Genomic DNA, 18,979 nt, shown 5'->3' on the forward strand with positions numbered 1-18,979 from the left:
ATTCTTTTGTGTGTGTATGTGTGCGTGTGGTGTGTGTGTGTGTGTGTGTGTGTGTGTGTGTGTGTGTGTGATCCAACTGTCCTGCTAACATTTTTTGGCAATGTATGTAGAGCAATGTAAACACCCCCAGGTAGCAAAGAGCAAAATATAAATATAAATAAACAAACTAAAATCCAAACAAAATTATAACATCAAGAGAATTCCTCTTGTTTTTATTGGAAAAGATTACTTTTTCTTACATGTTTATGTATTGCCAGGTTCACAGTTGGAAGAGCCAAAGTAGTGTGAGATAGATAATATTTCTATGCCAGATAAGCGAAGGAAATATCACAAATCTACTGAGAGCCAATTGTATGAGTTTCTCTTCCTTCATTTTTTTCCAGGCTAAAGAGGCTTGTATAAGCATCCTAACTTCAGCAGCTTATAGATCTGCAGTGTTGACTGTTTTGAGGATTGTAGAGATGAAGACTTACTTATTTCAGTTATTTTGTTGCTGGTTGGATCATCAGCACTTTGCTAAAATTGGGTCTAGATTCCTGGGAATGAAGGACGAAGAAACCAGAAAGTTCCCAGTGAAGCAAACCCAGAAACATCTGCTGGACTCACTGGATTGCAATCTTCATTAAACTCATCAGCAAGTGTCACTGCAATCAGTGCCAGCAATCATAAATTTTCAAGGATCTGAGAACAACTGGGGAAGGTTTCCTAGCATATCAGTGACTTCGGGCAAGTCTTTGCACACTGAATAATGGTGCAAATTTATCTTAATCAGCTGCAAAGGAAGAGAAGCACATTAACTAAAAAACAGGAGCACTTAGCACCACAGAGCTTACATCTAGTCCATTTAGGGTAAGTTGCTCATTGGTTTTATACATTCATTTGATGTTTTATACCCATGATTCAGCTTTAAAAAAGCATTTAACTTCTACATTTCTGCTTAGGTGTTTTCCAAAATGATAATTTGAACTATGAGACGTTCAGTTACTGGAGGTCTCTACTGGTACTAATGCACAAGTCAAGGAATTTATTAACCTATTTCTGGAGGGACTGCAGTAAAACTATGAAAAAGTGGCAGGGAGAGAAGCTATAATGCAAAAGTAATGACTTGTTCATTTGGCACAAGCTATGAAAAACTTGTTGTTCCTGTAAGCTGAAAATCTTCAGAGCTGAACTGATTTATTGTTTTTTTGACTGCCCTAAGTCTTAGAGCTAACCTAGACATGGTATAGTAGGGAAGACAAATTATCTGCAACTCAAATCAGTGCTTGCTTAGATATGTGCTTGCTTAAAAATATTACAGATATATTTTCTTGATATCCTTGGTATAATAGTATAAGAGAACTTGGATATGGACTCCCATTTCCTTAAGATCAAATAGCGCTTTGAGTGTGCAAAGAATTAACCAACTTATAAGAGAAAACAACATATATCAGCTCAACTATAAAAACCAGGCACAATATAGTAATTTAGTGCATGATCACTTAGTTGTCTCTAGAATCATAGTTAAGTTTTGCTCATTTCTATATTGGAGAATTCTTCTAAATTGGTGTTTACAGAGGCAGTAAAGAAGAAATGCCTGTGGCTAACTGGGCTCTGTGTTGAAAGTTGTAGGACTGGCTTGAAAGTGGATTTCAGAATAACTTTCATTCCTTTTTCTTATGGGGATTAATGTTATGAACTGCCCCTGAGGATTACCCTCACTTATGCTACCTTTCCTCTCTGCTGAATCAGTATCTCGGCTTCCTAACAGAGTTTCATCTCATCCTAAAAGTGATAACAGCAAAATCCTAACAGAGCATGTATGAAGAACTTATCTGTTACTTACAGTCCTTTTTTTTTTTTTTTCCCCTACAATGCTTACCAACAAATAATTTCATATATTTACAGATACATCTCTGTTTTTTCATTCTGATGAATGGCACTAGGATTTCACATTATTGAAAAGTATGCAAACTGAACAATTTTGTTCAAAAAGTTGTTCTCTTGATTTTTTTTCCCCAGGCCAAACTATTCCAGGAAGCGTAGGTTATGTGCTTTTCTAATACCTAAGCATTTCTGAATCTGTAATGTAGCTATCCTCCATAAAGCCTATACGAATATGGGAACAAAGTCCTAGTAATGTTTTATGTATCACAGTGTTTACCAGAGAATGTTAAAAGAGTATCCCCAAGACCAGAACCAAGAACTGAGGTATGATTAGGCTGCTCCTCTGGTAAAGTACTCAAGTCCAGAAAAGATTTCTTCAGAAAAATTCTTCAGAGTTTGACCGTGATGAAATAGGACCATGTTTGGGTATGAAACAGAGATGGTATGAGAAAGAATGATTATTTTTGCAAATCTTTTGGCAAAGGTTTGGGTAATCTCTGCTCGCTACTTTTACCCCTGGACAATGCAACAACAAAAAAAATATCTCATCTCCCTCAGCTCCTCTTATTCTTGCTCCAATAAATAAATAAATAATGTTACAAGCACCATGTAGTTAAGTAGAATGTTTTTCTTGCGCTTTGATCCTAATCTCTAGAGAAATATGTTTGCTTTAAGTTTGCTGAAAGCTAGACTTCTTGTTTTGAAGGTCAGCTAAGAAATCTCTGGAGGTCTGGTGCTATTCACTCTCATGGAATGAAAAGCTGACTCCAGCATTCCAGCTGCCCTCTCGTGTCCCAGGCGTAGGGAAAGACTGTGATTTCTTCATTCCTTGGGAAAAGATGATTTTGTTATCTAGATTGGAGCAAAGCTGAAGTACAGCTAATTCTTACATAGACAGTTGGCGCAGATATGTGATTTCAGTGCAACATACTGTTGGGAACCTGCTTTAGCAGGGGAGTTGGACTAGGTGGTGTCCAGAGGTCCCTTCCAACCCCTATTGTTCTGTGATTCTGTGATTTGTAGCTTTAAGGTAGTCCTAGAGACATAGAGGAAGTTGCCAATGATATGAAGATCTTGCAGCTGATGTCCCTGGGGTCAGATCTGAGAATGCAGCAGTCTGATGGTATAAATTATAAAGCAGATGAAAATAAAACAACAGAACTGGCTCATCTGCCCACTGTTCCAACAGATGAAGATAGAATTTAGCTACAGAAAATTAGGAGACAGACTTTCTGTAGACTCAGATGGTTTTCTATAAGATAAGGGATACTGTAAGTCTTCTAGCAAAGAAAACCATATTAAAATTGTTGCCAAGTCCATGAAAACCAGTTAAATGTAGAATCATTATGAAAGGAATGATGGTTTTCTCATTGGAGCTAAAAACCACAGCCATGACGTTAATATATGTCTTAATAACTTATCTTAATATTCTCCATAAATACATATTAATACATTTTAGATTATAGAAACAAAAAGAAGAACAGAAATGTTGATCGTACACTTATTCATACATATGAAGATATTTTTTGAGGAAATCCTAATGTACTATTTCCTGATCTAAATAAGCTTGCCATTCAACTGCATCATTTTTTCCTGAAGAGCATGGAAGGGCTCTGAGACAGTCATAAAGAAGGAAAAATGATGGCAAAATAAATCATTGTCACAACACTGAAGGATAAGAAAAACAAATCAATCCCTTATGAAGGTTATACCCCTGCAAGCCAACTCAGGCACTGTTTTATTTTCAGTTAAGTACATATTTTCACCTCAAAACATGTTTTTGCTTATTAGCATGTATTTTCTGATTTCATTTTCCCCATTTTTGTTGTTTTGTTTTGTTTTTTGAAAGCTGCTGGATAATTCATCACATACATTTGCAAAACACATTAGTGACTCAAGGCTACAACTGCATTATAAAGCCAACAACATCATTACAAGGAAAAGTTTCTAACAAGACCATTATTTTATAAATGAAAGTTTCTAACAGTGTTCTCCTAGACCTAATAAAAGTCCCGATCCCTCAAAAAACAATAAAGTAAATAAAAAATACCCAAAAAAGCATAACCAACCAACACTCTCTAAAGGACAAATAAATGGATGCTGTATGACCAAAGCTTTAGCAATACCCTATCTTTCTCTCCTCCACAAGAGTATCTGTAATTTTCACAGATTGGCCCAGAAGTTATGCTGGGGTGTTCAGCGTGCCAGAATATTTGCCCTTCTAAAAATGGGTATAGAAGCAACAGAAACCAGGGGCACACAGCACAAATCATGTCAAAACATGTAGGTACAGGAAAGCAGAGGCACAGGCATTAGTTTTGCACAAGCTGTTTTGTCGCTGTGGTAACACAGTAACACAAAGTCAAGTCCTGGAAGCCCTGAAGTGAATGCAGAGCAATCACTGATGAAATTCTGCTCCCAGTGGCCAAGACAGGCATGCTGACCAGGGCTGTACTGTATCAGTGTGACTATAGTGCTCCATGGGCCACTAGTGACGCTGATTTGGTGGAATATCTCAACAAATCAGCTTATTGAGAGGCTATCTAGTAAGAAGACCATACTGCATTATACTATGTTTATGCACCCTATGACCACAAGTGATAAGGGCAAGAGTTCTGTCTTAAGAGAGGGACTGAGCATCACAAGTATTCTCCAATTTTCTCCTAAATTGGTATCGCTGTCTGCTTTGTTTACACCATACAAACTCAAACATTGGTGTTAGTTATCTAAATTTGTCCTTTATCCCACTGTAACATAATTTACAACTTTCTCAAACTTCAAACAAGCAGACTAGATCAGTGGAAATGCTTGGACTAAGGGTGTGCCGTTGCACAGACAGAAATTTTGTTGCAGAAGAGACATGACAAGCTTGTGTCCCTCAGGCTCTCCTTGCTGGCTATGGAATGGCCTTGTCCCTGTGCTTCCACAACAAGGCAGGTATTTTTCCTCAAATTCAGCCACAGAACTTTCACCAACAGCACTCAACTTGTCCAATGAAGGAGACAGAAAAGTAGCCAACTGGCCACAGGATTAAACCTAGATGATGTGCTGGATTGCTATTATTATTATTTTAACTAATCATAGAATGGCTTAGGTTGGAAGGGACTTAAAGATCACCCAGCCCTAACCCCATTCCATGGGCAGGGCTGCCCCCCCCAGCTCAGGCTGCCCAGGGCCCCATACAACCTGGCCTTGAACACCTCCAGGGATGGGGCACCACAGCTTCTCTGGGCAGCTATGCCAGGGCCTCACCGCCCTTTGAGTAAATAATTTATTCCTAACATCTAACGAATCAGCAGATGAGAGTCTGAAAGTGCAAATCCTCACATAATACCAAATTAGATGCAGTCATTCCAGTCAGAATGGCACTGTTCTGAGCAAGCTCAGCTGATTTTCACTATTGTTGTTCATTAATGCTGCTCTGTGTTTAAGGAGAGACAAGCCATCTGTGGAGTGCTCAGTACTGATTCCAGTCTCTGGCTGTTACAAAGGAATGTAAATCCAGATTCCTGGGCACTGTCAATATCAACAGCAGCCATTCAAGTAAGGAAGTAAGGTTAATGCTAAGGCTTAGATCACTGCTTTTATTTTTCTGAAATAATTCTCAAATATACTTTTTTATAGGTATTCAGAGTCTGGTACAGCCAGAATGTTCTCCTATGTTTACTGTGAATCTCAGCCCTTTATGGCTACTGTCAGATTTACAGAATCAAATGAAGCCACAAAATATTTCAGTCACGTATTGGTGTACCTTTTTGTGTAAAATCCTGGCAGAATTCTCAGGCATACTGTATGTATTTAGCCACAAAACAGGTCTGAGGACTGCATCTGGCACAAAAGGGCAATGTAAAGAATTATACCCAAATTAGCTTGTGAATGATATGCTTAATAGACATTTAGACTTGAATTAATTTTTAGTTTTGAATTAATTGACTTGAGCTTCACAGCTTCCAAGAGCAGTCATGAACCTAAGATGTAGATGAAAAATCCCTAGGTAATCTTAGGTAGAATATTAAAGGAGCAAGTTTAAAATAAAGTGGAATACACCAGGGGCTGACAGTAGGACAAATGCTGCTTAATATCTATATTAACGATGTAGACGATGGGACACAGTGTACCTGCAGCAAATTTACAGATGACAGAAAACTGGGAGGAGTAGCTGATAAACCAAGTGGTCCTGCTGCCTTAGAGAGAAACCTGAACAGAGTGGAGAAATGGGGTGACAAGAAACTCATGAAATTCAATATATATCTCCCCTGCCCTCCTCCCTATCTGGGGAGGTATAACACCATGCACTAGGATGTGCTGGGGCACCCAGCTGGGAAGCTATTCTGCAGAAAAAGATCTGGGGGTGCTGGCTCACAACAGGTTGAACCTGAGCTGGCAGTGTGCCCTTGCAGGTAAGAACAACAGCAGTTTCTTGTGCAACATTAAGAATAGTATTGCCAACAGGCCACAGGAAGGGATCCTTGATGTCTACTCAGCAGTGGTAAGACCAAACCTGGAAAACAGTGTCTAGTTCTGGACACCAAGAGAGACATGGACATATTGGAAAGAGTCTAGTGAAAGGCCAAGAAGATAACTGAAGAACTGGGACATTACTGTGATGAGGACAGGCTGAGAGCTGAGACTGTTCAGCCTGGAGAAGAAGAGGCTCAGGAGGGATCTTATCAATGCTTATTAATATCTGAAGGGAGGGTGCAAAGAGGATGGAGTCAGGATCTTTCCAGGATGCCCAGTGACAGCACAAGAGGTTCTCTCTGAACACCCGGAGCACTTCTGTACTGTGCAGGTGACAGAGAACTGGCACAGGATGCCCAGGGAGGCTGTGGACTCTCCCTCATTGGAAATGTCAACATGAAACATGAGATGGTCGTGGGCCACCTGCTCTCCGGGACTGTGCTCTAAGAATGGGGCTGAGCTAGATGAACTCCGCAGGTCTCTTCCCACCTCAAACATTCTGTGATGGAAAACAGTAAGGTTTATCACTTCTACATTCACAGAATTTCAACAGAATTATAGGGGTTGGAAGGGACCTCTAGAGATCATCAAGTCCCACCCCCTGCCAAAGCAGGCTCCCTACAGCAGGCAAAATGATAAAACAGCAGGCAAAACAGTTCTCAAAACTTCAGTGTTCCCTTCTGAGTGAGTGTTTGGGAAGGAGTGAGGTCATTCCCATAAAAGGAATGAAGGTCTCCTGTAGATGACTTGTTGTGATTCCATGTATAAGCCAGACATGCATGTAGTCTAAACACAAGAGAAATGCAATTGCTTTCAGCTGGAATGCTTGAATTTGAATGTATATTTAAAGCTTTGCTGCCCATATCCTCAAAGCACAGATTTTATAAGGTATTTCAAAGATAGGCAAATAGGATTTAAAAAGTAGAGAAGCAATTATGTTCTTAATTACCATTAATGTTAATGTTTCTTAATATTTCAAATCTGATAAACAGAGTCTCTAAATCCATCCCAATTAAAATGCATTCAGTGGAATTGCATACATTTGGTTAGAGAGGAAATGGCAAAGGAAACTAGTGATTTTAAACAATTTCTGTCCAAACAAACAAACAAAAAAAACAGTAACCTTTTTCAGTAGATTCAGCATTTCTGCAGGAAAATATCACTTCCAGCATTCTCAAGTCCCAGCCATGTGTGAAATTAGGAAAGACTGACACTACTTTGTACTGTCACTGTAAAATATGATCAGCACATCCTTTGTCAAGAAGCATGATATTTAGCTCTGAGTATGGCCCAAAACCTTAGCTCTTTTTGATGGGAAGGAGTTACTGACTTGTATGTGGTATCTTGTTTGCAACAATAAAGATTTTGTTAATTGGAGTGTTGCAGGCTTGTGCAAGACAAAACTCCTTTTCTTCACCGGTTATCTTAAATTTCAGCTGTTAATGCAGACCTGGCTACAGAAAAAATGTAGAGGTCTGGATGCCTTCAGTCATCCTGTCTGTGTCAACAACTTGGCTCAGAAGGAAATGTAGGCAGAGAAGCATTGCTCAGCGTCTGTTCTGTATAGAACAAGGGAAAATAAGGGAGTGTTCAGAGTACCGACATCTACACTACTTCTTAGCAGAATTTAGCAGAGGAATCATAGAATGGCCTGGGTTGAAAAGGACCACAATGATCATCTAGTTTCAACCCCCCTGCTCTGTGCAGGGTTGCCAACCACAAGACCAGGCTGCCCAGAGCCACATCCAGCCTGACCTTGAATGCCTCCAGGGATGGGGCATCCACAACCTCCTTGGGCAACTTGTTCCAGTGTGTCACCACCCTTGGGATGAAAAACTTCCTCCTAGTATCTAACCTAAACCTCCCCTGTTGCAGTTTGAAACCATTCCCCCTTGTTGTAAACAGCCATTCCCCCTCCTATTTATACACTCCCTTCAAATATTGGGAGGCCACAATGAGGTCTCCCTGGAGCCTTCTCTTCTCTAAGCTAAAATGAAGCAGATCTAAAAATAATTTTGCAATGTGAAATCACTATAAGCGCACACATAACCTTTTGTCAGTTCAGCAGGCAAAATCATCCTAAGAAAGATGCAAGAAACCCTGTGCAAGATGGCAACAATCTGCTCATCAGGAACATTTTCTAATTCCTTTTAGAGGATTAAATTCATGCTCTGAAACTTGAGCATTTATAAGCTTCCAAAACTAATATAAATTAAGAAGTCATTGCACTGGGGTATTTTTTGAGGGGAAGAGAAGATTTTTGCATTCAATTGGGCTGAAAATGCTCTAATAGTTTTATTTCAAGTTTTGATGTATTTTAGCAGCAAATATTTGTGAATAAACAAAACATAATGGAAAATATCTGTTTGTTTTAGAAAAGTAGGACTCAACAAAGTGAAATTTGAGTGAAAGATATTGGTCAGAAATACCTCAAATTCTCAGCAGAAAATCTTTCACTGAAAGCATGTGTTTTATTTTTGATTAAAATGAAAGTTTCATTGGGATAATAAATGTTATAGCTAGCTAGCTATATGTGATCAGTTTGAGGTAAGAAAATTGGTAGCAAAAAAAGGATCTTTGTGCTGGGTGATAATCAGTAAAAATGGTGGGAACACAGAAAAAAAATATTGTACTTACATGGAAATAGCAATGTATGAAAATAAAAATACTATGTATTTTTGAAAAAGAAGGATTAATAACTTGAGGCTGAAGTGGTCAGGGTAAGAACTGGGGTCACAGCCAGTCTCTAGCAGCAAATATAAATTCTTCCACCCACCCTTCCAGCCTGGCATCCTCCAGCCCCCCCCTTCCTGCCTTCCTCTCACCCACTGTCTCCTGATTGCAGAAATGACTTTAAAAGTGCTTGAGTAAAAAGGAAAGTTAAAAATGAAGAGCCATGCTGAAGTCCTGATCAGAGATTATGCCGCATAGTTCATCTGCAGTGTACAAATGAGAGCAGCACTTCTTACTGTTCCGTGCTAGAACTGCCAATGTTGGAAGTGCATGGAGCTAACAGGAGGCCTGACGGTATCCCTGCAGCTCCTCACAGGGAGCGGAGGGGCAGCTTTGAGCTCTGCTCTCTGTGGCAGCGACAGGGCCTGAGGGAACAGCATGGAGATGTGGGAGAGGGGCAGTGGAGGTTAGATGATGGTTCTGCACCAGAGGGCGGTGGGTGTGGAACAGGCTGCTCAGGGCGGTGTCATGGCCCAAACCTGCTGGAGTTCAAGGGGTGTTTGGACAGCGCTATTAGACATAGGGTTTGAATTTTGAATGGTACTGGTGTGGTGTGGAACCTGAGGTTGGACTCAAAAGATCCTTGTGAGACCCTTCCAGCTTGGGATATTCAGTGAATCTATGAGTTAGTTCCTCTTTATATAATGCAGTAAAGCCAAAACTGCACAGGGAACAGCAGCCTTTAAACAACACTGTTGGACAGGAACATGCCTACCCATAAATACAGCAGTCTTGCCTTTGGGACCTACCTGAGGAAAGCGATAACTGTAGACAGTGATGCCTGGGCTATTGCAGGAGTGAGGTGCTTGCAGACCATGAAATGAAACAGCCTGGTTACTAACAAGAGGTAACAGAGGTTCAGTAGGCAGCACTGATGCTGCCTGCAACCTTCAAGATCTCAAAAATAGATCAGTCACATCTTTCCTTTGCAGATACATCAACAGCAGAGAATGGAGCTCCTCTACCTCTTGTTTAGTTTAGGGTCAGAAGGAGGATGGAGAGTAACTTGTGAGAATGGAGACATCACAAGAATTAAAATCCTCAATAAAAAAGTAACAACAACCCACCATTCACTAACACTTTAACTAACTGGGTTCCTTAAAAGTCTGTGACCTACTTTAGAACTGCTATAAGAAATAAAATGAGAAATAAGTAAAGGACGAGCACCAGATAAGCTTTAAAGCAACCTGAAATTGGAAAATATTTTCATTACTTGTTTTTTTTTTTTGTTTGTTTGTTTGTTTTTTTTAAAAAAGGACCTCATCCCTCCAAATTCAAACATAGAACCCCCAAATGGTAAGACAGCAGCTGCTGGAGCAGCACAGCCTTCTATTTTTCTGTCTCAGTTGTACCTGACCTAGTTTCTAAGAAAAAAATAAATGGAGCTTCTTTGCTTTTGTAATAACATTATGATATCAAAATGAACCAAGTCTAGGTTTCTGATTTTAGCTGTGTTAGAAGATGCCATTAGCTAGGTGGCATTACAGCTTAGGAAGAACAAAGTCTACTGGTAAGGAGCACTGGTAGATAAGATTCCTACCTCCATTACTATTATTCCTGGGTATTTACACTTCTAGGCCCAACGAACAGCCTGAAGACAGAGATGACATGGTTCTGCAGATAAGCTCGGGGCTGCTGACCATAGGTCAGTTTGTGAGGCCACTGTTGTACACAGCCTAAGAAATGGTGACAACAGCAAACATAGCATGTGCAGCTTCCATTCATGTTACATAGGTGGTGCTAAGAGTGACCACCTGCAGAGAAGAGCTTTAGGGGTGCCTCCACAGACCTTCCCAAGAGAAAGCTGTGCAGTCCCAAGGGGCAGGATCAGGCAGAGGAGTGTGCTGAGTGCAGCCAACAGCCTAATCTCACAGCAGAGGGTGCCTACGTGCTCTTCATTGCTGACAGCTAACACAGATGCATTGCTATGAGCACCAGCAGCAATAATTCTCTACATTTCTATCTCTTTGGAATGAAAGAACGTAATAACAACACAGTCTGATTAAAATACATATGTGTACATTCCTTTGCCTGCTAGGTGGATAGATGATAAAAAGTCTGTTCTGCTGGGGAATATCTGAAGATGTGTACACTTTGCATTCTGTTGCTTTTGAAGCAATGAATCGGTTATAGAATGTAACAGACAGAGGGTGAGAAAAGGTGCCAGAAAAACATACTGTGGATGTTCTTAAGTCTCTTTCTCCCAGGTGTTACATGGAAGTGGGCTTTGTCTTGAAACAGGACCCTAGGAACACCTGTATATATATATAGATTACCATAGCTGAACAATTCCACTCAATTCATAGATGTCAAATTGGGTGATTTAATATTTTTCTAGATTAAGTTTTTAACTCCATATGCTAGGGTTGGTGTTCTCATACCTACTGGTGAGTGCTAGGCACAATTCATTTACAAGGTTTCAACATTTGCATCAAGGTGGCCAAGACAAAGTACTACATTGTGGCTGTGTGTGCATTTCACTAACAATGTGGGATTATGGCATGGTACTTTGTTGCTTTTCTTATGATTAATTTTTGCTCTGCCCAGTATTTGTTTTAAACATACTGTAGAACTGGAAAACCTTACCAGTTTATATCTACGCATGGGCATCAAGCGCAGGCTGCAGCTATTTGGACTCGAGAAACAAAAAATAAAATATTTGCTTCTATGACATATTCTCTGTTGATAGTAAGATAGCACACTTAATTTCAACACAGCACAAGGGTAAACGACTCTGTGGGTAAAAGCTCAGTTCCAGAAAACAGCTCACCATGGCCTTTCAAGGAAGCATGCATCCGTGGCTTCTTGTTCTTCTTTCACAGAGAGGAAAAATAAAGGAGTGTTACTAGGACTGAGTAGAGATTATCTTTTCTTGTTGTTGTTGTTTTAAATATGTGTTTTTGTGCATTAGACATTAACCGGAATAAAAATGTTAATTGAAGACTTTCTGAAGATTTGAGCTGTTGAGTAGATAACATTGTGCCAAACAAAGTAGAGTTGATGCCATGATATACTCTATCTCGACTTCAGTTCTCATACTGTGTGAGCAGCAACAGACTGCTCTCAGCTCTGGGTTTGGTTCACACCCTGCCAATGACCTACTGTAAGGTCTTTCCCAGGTACTTGAAATATTTGTGCCTCTTTCTTTACCTGCTCTGTTTTCTTAGTAGATAAGGTCTTCAGAGCAGTTATGTGACTGGGTATCCGAACATTTCTCTTAAGCCCTCCAATCTCTGTGCCAGACTTTAGACATATTTCTTTCTATTTTAACATAGTCTATCTTCCTAAAAGTGGCAATGATTTAAAATTAGACCCTGAAATGAATAGATCTTGGTATTCTGTCTTTCTTTATTATGAAGTGAGGTTATTGACCTTTCAGTTACTGCTCTGCTGGGATTTCTGTAATGTTCTGGCATGTGAAAAGATTTTTTATTTCATTTATTTGGCACTATGACTTTCATATTTTTTTCTATGGTTATAAATACATTCTATTCAAATTGTGAATCCACTGTGGGATTGCCCTGTATTGATTGAAGGAAAATTAAAGCTAAAAATTATCAGAACACCTCAGACAGTCAGCATTTAACTCAAATCATTAGGAATAAAAGCTCACTTAATTCTCTGAATGCTGGAGGAAATTTGTTAAAAATGAAGAATTTCCTCTCTAACATTTAGGAACATTTTAAGAACATGCAATTTAACTCAAGGATACTGTGGAACAATGAGTCCACAGAAGATATTTATGTGACAACGTGAAGCCTGATACTCAGCAATAGCAAAGCAACTATCTTAGCAAAGTAGGAACGGAAATCACCAGTTTCAATAGGGTATGATGCTCAGAATCTGTAACCAACCAGCTATGGGGAATAAGACAGTTCTAAGACAGCAGAGTGGTAAAAAGCAGCAGAAACCTTTAAGGAATAAATATAAATTCAATCGCTTTTCTTAACTTACAGTAAACTTAGTAAATGTTTTCAGTAAAAAGTGAAAGCCAGTGAATAGATGCATCAAAAAATTCTGTTGCTGCATTTAAAAAGAACATCGTTAGCTTTTAATTTGAAATGTTTCTCAATGCTCTTCATTTCCAAACACAAAATTAAACAAAGACAGTTTTCCTCTGATCTTCTCCCTTTTTTTTGCATGCAAATGGCATGCAAAATCCAGACATTTACACAGCTCTAATAGTGCAACAATTTCATGTGTTATAACACATAACTGAATTATGGTGTGGCTGAATTAGAAATTGCAGAGGTCACTTGTGAAAGACCCATCTCCTCATATATGCACGTATAACCTAACACTGCTGTGGGCTTCTGATCAATAGAACAATAACTTAACTCTCTGACATTTTCCAATCTTCTTTTCAAAGACTTCAGAATGCTTTTCTAATGATAAAAATGTAACGCTAAAACACAGTTGTGAGACTTGCTCAAGGTCAAAGAGCAGACCTGCAGGTATGGGAAGGCGTGCAGCCAGTCTTCATGGCTTTGCCATGAGGCAAATCTGGTTGTCAGGGTGTAGTCATGGCACTGGCCTGGGATGGTGAAAACTCTATATGAAAGTTTCCAGGTGGTCAGCCTCCCATGCCAGCTATGACTTAAGGGATCTGAACAGGCTGCCTTGTCTGGAATATGTTGAGATGTGCAAGGATTTACCAGTCCTAATATATGAACCTAAAACAAATTCAAACTTGAAGACAAACGTGGCTAAGAGGGAAAGTAATCTGATGTTATGGAAAAAGTAAAGTAAAATAAAAAAATAAACCCTCTTATACGAGAAAGAGAAAAAGGAGAGGATAACAGCTGATATATACATGGTTCAATATCAGGAAAACAGGGATATTACAAAAGCTAACCTAAGCCCATCGAGGCTAACTCACAAGGCACTTTTTATAGTTAAGGGAGTGAGAAAAATTCTTCTCCAGGGTGATTCCAAGCAGAAACTTAATTTAGTCATTATCATGGAGGCAACCAAGGGAGATAAGTTAGTCTTTGTAATAATTTGTTCCTCACTGCATCTCTATTACAGAATTTGTATGTCATGGGGTTTTTTATGTCATGGGATTTTATGAACTTATTTTTAGATATCAGTTCATCGTTTTTGGAGCAATGTCTACGTATTTCTCCAAATCTATCCTTACTTCATTCCTCTTACACTTTACTGGAAAATATAAATACATAGAATGAGAAGCTCACAGCCTCTTAACTAAAACTAAGAGATTCCCAGAAGAATAATTCCACTGCAGGACCACAAATGGAATACCAGCAGCATTTCCTTATTCCAATTCCCCAACTTTGTCTCTAGAGATTTTAATAGAAAAGCTGAGTTGGAAATCATAAACATCATAAACATCCTAGAATTAGACATAAGACATCATCTTACTCTTAATTGGCAGGAAAACGTGAAGAAAAACTTAGGTCAGTTTTACTCCTAGACAATATAAAAGTCTGACAGAGTCCAGTGACTGTTTAGCTGAGAGAAGTACTGCTCATCTGAGCACGGTCAGGGTTTCACCTTCTGACTCTAGCCCAGACATTAGGAAGCATGCTGGTGAAGATTTCCTGCTTCTGTCTGTTCATGGTAAGGCAATATGGAAAGTTTTAAACATTTTTGAGAAGTAAAACTCAGGTATGGAAAAAAAGATATGTAGAAAGCTGGGCTTATTGCTTTATGGTAGAACTTACTTCTTACCAAGTCAACCAAATACACTTAGCAAAACGTGATTGCCTGCAAATAACCTGGAGATACCACTGGTCACAATAGATCAGAATCTCCTTCAAGCATCTTTTGCTTTCATTCGGCTCTAATCTTGCAAGAAGGTTAGTATGTCACCTCAAGTTTCTACCAATTACGCAAGTGTGACTCAAAGTGACTTTTGTGATACTGCAATCAAATGCATAGCAAGTCCATCAGCAATCTATTGTAACATTAATACATCAAATCTGTCCTGTTCTGTTAAAGCACTTTAGAAATGTCAGCTGTTCATGGAAGAAAAATATTAAACACAACAAAAGCATCTGAAACTTGTTTTCTAAATATAAGAGAGTTTGTGTCCAGCTCCAAGTGTAAAAACAGATCTTCTGACAAAAATATTTTCCACATTCCTACTACCAAAATGGTAGTAATAATATCTGATAGTTTCCTCCAAATTTAATCTTTATTAAAAAGATTGCCATTGTGAAATCAAGTATCAGTACAATTAATACATGCAGTCTTTAAATAACCCTTATTACCCATATTCCTTTTTTAATTCTGTAATATAGGCACACATTTCCAGCAAAATTTCAGTAGGCAGTGGTATAGCCTTTCAATTCTCTTCTCTTTTAAATTCCAAACCAAGATTATATCATAAAAATGTGACACAAAAAAAGGAAATGTCTTACTGATACAGAATTTACAGAATTTTGAGATGCTACATGATTTCCACAACAAGATAAAATATTGATAGAAACACCAGCTTGGAAACTGGTTTCACTTCAAAGAAATACCAAGAACACTCCATGTTAGGCAATGATGTTATTTGTGACTTACCAGGCACTACTTTAAACATTTGCAATTTGATTATAAAAGGCACTAGTTTGCAACTTTTCTTGTGATAGCAAATAGCTATGAACGTTTCTAAAAGATAAAAATGATTCAAATGTCACAGGAAACAGTGTATACAATTTTCTTGGCTTGTTCTCTGGAGTAAACAGAATTAACTCCCACCTCACGACAAAGGAAACAACAAACAACATTCTCCCACATTAATGAGTGAGTCAGTTCATAAAACAAGAACTATTTCATCTGAAAAAGTGTGCTTTCTCTTCTGGGTCATAAAGTCAAACATTTCTTATATATGCATGGCTCTGCATACAATTTAAAGAAGCAGTAGCCATTCAAATTTGCAGTTCTAACATGTAAAAGGAGTAAGGAAAATAAGCTTCAATACTCACATTTGGTTTTATGCTGCTTCTCCTCGTAACTTCTGCAGCGAAATAGAGGAAGAAATAATTACACGTCTTCACAGAAACAAGCATTCATCAAATCCAAAAGAAACAGAACACTTTGCCAGAGCTATTTGAGGGTCCCATCAGAATTTGGCTGGATAGAAGAAGGCTGAGGGTCAGTTTGTTTCCCTGAGACCTCATGACATGCAAATAGCTCGCTGCCTCACCACTGAATCATTTTTTGACATAGAGCATTTACAAATCTCAAATACATACCGTGTAGGAGGATCTTAAAGGAATGTACTTCAGCTAGTTGTCAAAAAGAAAAAGGTATGTCTGCTAAAAACTCAAGAATCAAAACCCTTAAACCATTCTGTAGATAGAAAAAATAAAACGATGGATCACCATTCGTCCCCAGCTACACTGTGGCCCACAAAGAAGGAATCCAAAAGACTTCACTTGGGCTTGTAATTCAGAGAAGGGAAAAAGTCATGAGTACTAACCCATGACTGTTGCGTACAGGAAATGAGGGTGGGTGGGCAGGAGTAAGACTTCTCCAATTAAAGGAAAGACTTCTGGGGACTGGGCTGAATTCCTCTGACACTACTAAAGCAATTTCTGGGCTGGAACAACTTGCCTCCCTTCCACTACACAGGAAATGGCTTGTAAGGCATTACCATCTGTAGTGTTAACAGCCCCCGTCCAGGTTCTCCCTCAATATCCCTCAGTTCTGGCCTACTCCAAATCACAGTTACCTCTTCCTGTTCAGACAGAGGGACAAGATAACTTTTGCAGGCTGTCCACCATATACATGAAGTACACAGAGCATATACTTTGCATAAGACTCTCTAACCAATTTTAGCCAAGAGAAAGAATACTGCATCCATCTAAAGGAGTAGGCTGAAATTAAGCAATGAAAAAAAAAAAAGGATGGCCTCTCATCCTATGAACTTTTTTAACCTCCAGGCAGATTGTTCCACCACCAAGAGCCAATGCATGTAAATCATTTAGTCTACAACGTCAAGTGGGTGGGAACTGCTTCGTACCACAGGCAGAAGAAAGAAGGAAACATTTTAAACATATGAAGACTTTGGCAAATCTGGACAATGAGTTCTGGTGGTTATCTGTGTCTAGGCAGTATCTTGCAATTAAGATTGATTATTTGATTGCTATTGCCAAGAATTCATTATCTCTATTCACAACTGGCTGGTTTATTAAACCTCTGCACACACTTTATTTTCTACACAAACTACACTGAACTCTTTTCTCCTATCTCTGTACAAACTATAAACTTTGTTTATGCCAAACACCTTTAATGCTGATTCTTCAAGCACGCTATTTTCATGGATTGGGAAGGGAGAAGACAAGTTAGGTCCAAATATGAGTCCAGAAAGTGAATCATCCTCTTGCCTTTACTTCCAAAAAGAAAAAAAAGCTGAAAGCACAATTCTTGATCAAGTACCTTTTGAAGCCCACAGTCAGAGCAAGCAAATATTATCCAAACTGATCTGTCAAAAAATAAAATAAAAATAATGACACTCAGAAATAGTTCCAAAACAGTATGTTCTTTCCAAAAAGGATGAAAAGCACAGGAATATCCTTTAGCCATTATCTGCCTTTAACTTCAAAGATGATCCCTTCCATACTTTTCTAGCTGCAGATAACAGCTATGTTAATAGAACACATGCCAGGAGAAGTGTTTTAAAGTATTTCTGCCAAAAGATGCACACTGAATACGACACAACTTCTGCTGCTTCATTTCATAATTAGATGATCTCTCTCACATCTCCTCCTGAACTTCCTGAAATAGAAAGCAGCTTTCTTAGTCTGAGCCCAGATGTGGCCTGTCTTGACCTAGCTTCCTTTTCACATTGATTTGGAAGTTCACAAAACAAATGGTGTTTGGGGGCTCCAAAAGCACTTGGGAAAAATCACGATGTGCCTCATTCTTCTGTTCCTCCCTAGGCAATCACTTTTGGCCACTGCTGGAGAAATGATCCTGGGGTACACATTTGATCTGTCTTTTGTGTTTTCTGTAAGAGTACTAAACTTCCCACTCCCGAAAAATAAAATAAAATCAAGGAGCAACCATTTCTTAAAGAGCCTACAGAGCCCATAGCTTTATCTGAGCAAGCTGTTAAGAAGGATTCATCCAGACATCAAATCCCAATGCTATCACTTGAAAACTTGAGGAGTTTCATTTGTCTGTTTTTGTTTGTTTGTTTTAAGAAGTTGCAAAACAGAATTGGAAAGAAGGCTGTAAGATCTAATAGAGCAACAGTTTGCTTATTTCCAGCAGGCCTGGAAACAAACAGCTACAAAAGTCAGATTTTGCCATTTAAAACCGGGGGGGAAAAAAAAGGATGCTGCTGAAATTTTTTACTACTTACAGTTAAAAAAAATCAATTCTAATTTGCTGACCATAGAGCTACATGAGATTGAGAAGCCTGTTTGTAAGTATATATTCACATCAGCTTTTAGAAGCCTTATAATGGTGCTGCTTAAAGACTGTAGGTGAAGAACACAAGAAGATCACAATTAATACTTAAAACCAAATTAACACCACTATTTATACACTGTATATTACCTTTCATTTTCCTAGCTATGCCAATAATTGGCTTTGTTTTGTGAATGGAACCTCTGATTTCTTAGATGAGAGTACTCTTACTCTCAAAAACATTTCTCATGGGTAATAACCAGAAAATTGTGAATATTCCTTTTCTTTCTCTCTCAAGATACTCCCATCTGATGAACTGAAGACTGATTTTTCACATTTGAGAGTGAAAAAATATCTGGACAGGCTTTCCAACCTTTATCTACTAGAATTCTTAGTAGCCAGAAGATACCTCTGAATTTTAGTGTATCTTTCTTATCTAATTAGAATGATACATATATTTTTTATCATTCTTATAATAAAGGCTACCATATAGTAACTGTAATGCATGATATAGTAGACTGTGTAAGTTATTCTTATAATATGTAACAGTATC

General features: G+C 38.7%; 1 protein-coding gene across 5 annotated transcripts in view; it reads right to left on the reverse strand.

Moving 5' to 3' along the window:
- Positions 1-17,162, reverse strand: part of LOC100539135 (four and a half LIM domains protein 5) — a 28,097-nt gene extending 10,935 nt beyond the window's left edge. The window contains exons 1-2 of one of the 5 annotated variants that reach the window (XM_010707601.3): positions 16,266-17,162; positions 15,996-16,027 (exon numbers count right to left, since the gene is read on the reverse strand). Coding sequence is in view for 2 of the 5 variants with exons in the window: in XM_003204343.4 (XP_003204391.2) it covers positions 15,996-16,079 (84 nt within the window). In the remaining 3 variants the exon portion in view is untranslated. Of the gene's footprint in view, positions 1-11,830; positions 11,850-15,995; positions 16,144-16,265 lie in introns of those variants that run through there. The other 4 variants (XM_010707600.3, XM_003204343.4, XM_031552528.1 and 1 more) reach the window with 4 other exon arrangements.
- Positions 17,163-18,979: the final 1,817 nt, after the last annotated feature.

This window comes from Meleagris gallopavo, chromosome 2, assembly GCF_000146605.3.
Source record: "Meleagris gallopavo isolate NT-WF06-2002-E0010 breed Aviagen turkey brand Nicholas breeding stock chromosome 2, Turkey_5.1, whole genome shotgun sequence".
Lineage (NCBI taxonomy): Eukaryota > Metazoa > Chordata > Aves > Galliformes > Phasianidae > Meleagris > Meleagris gallopavo.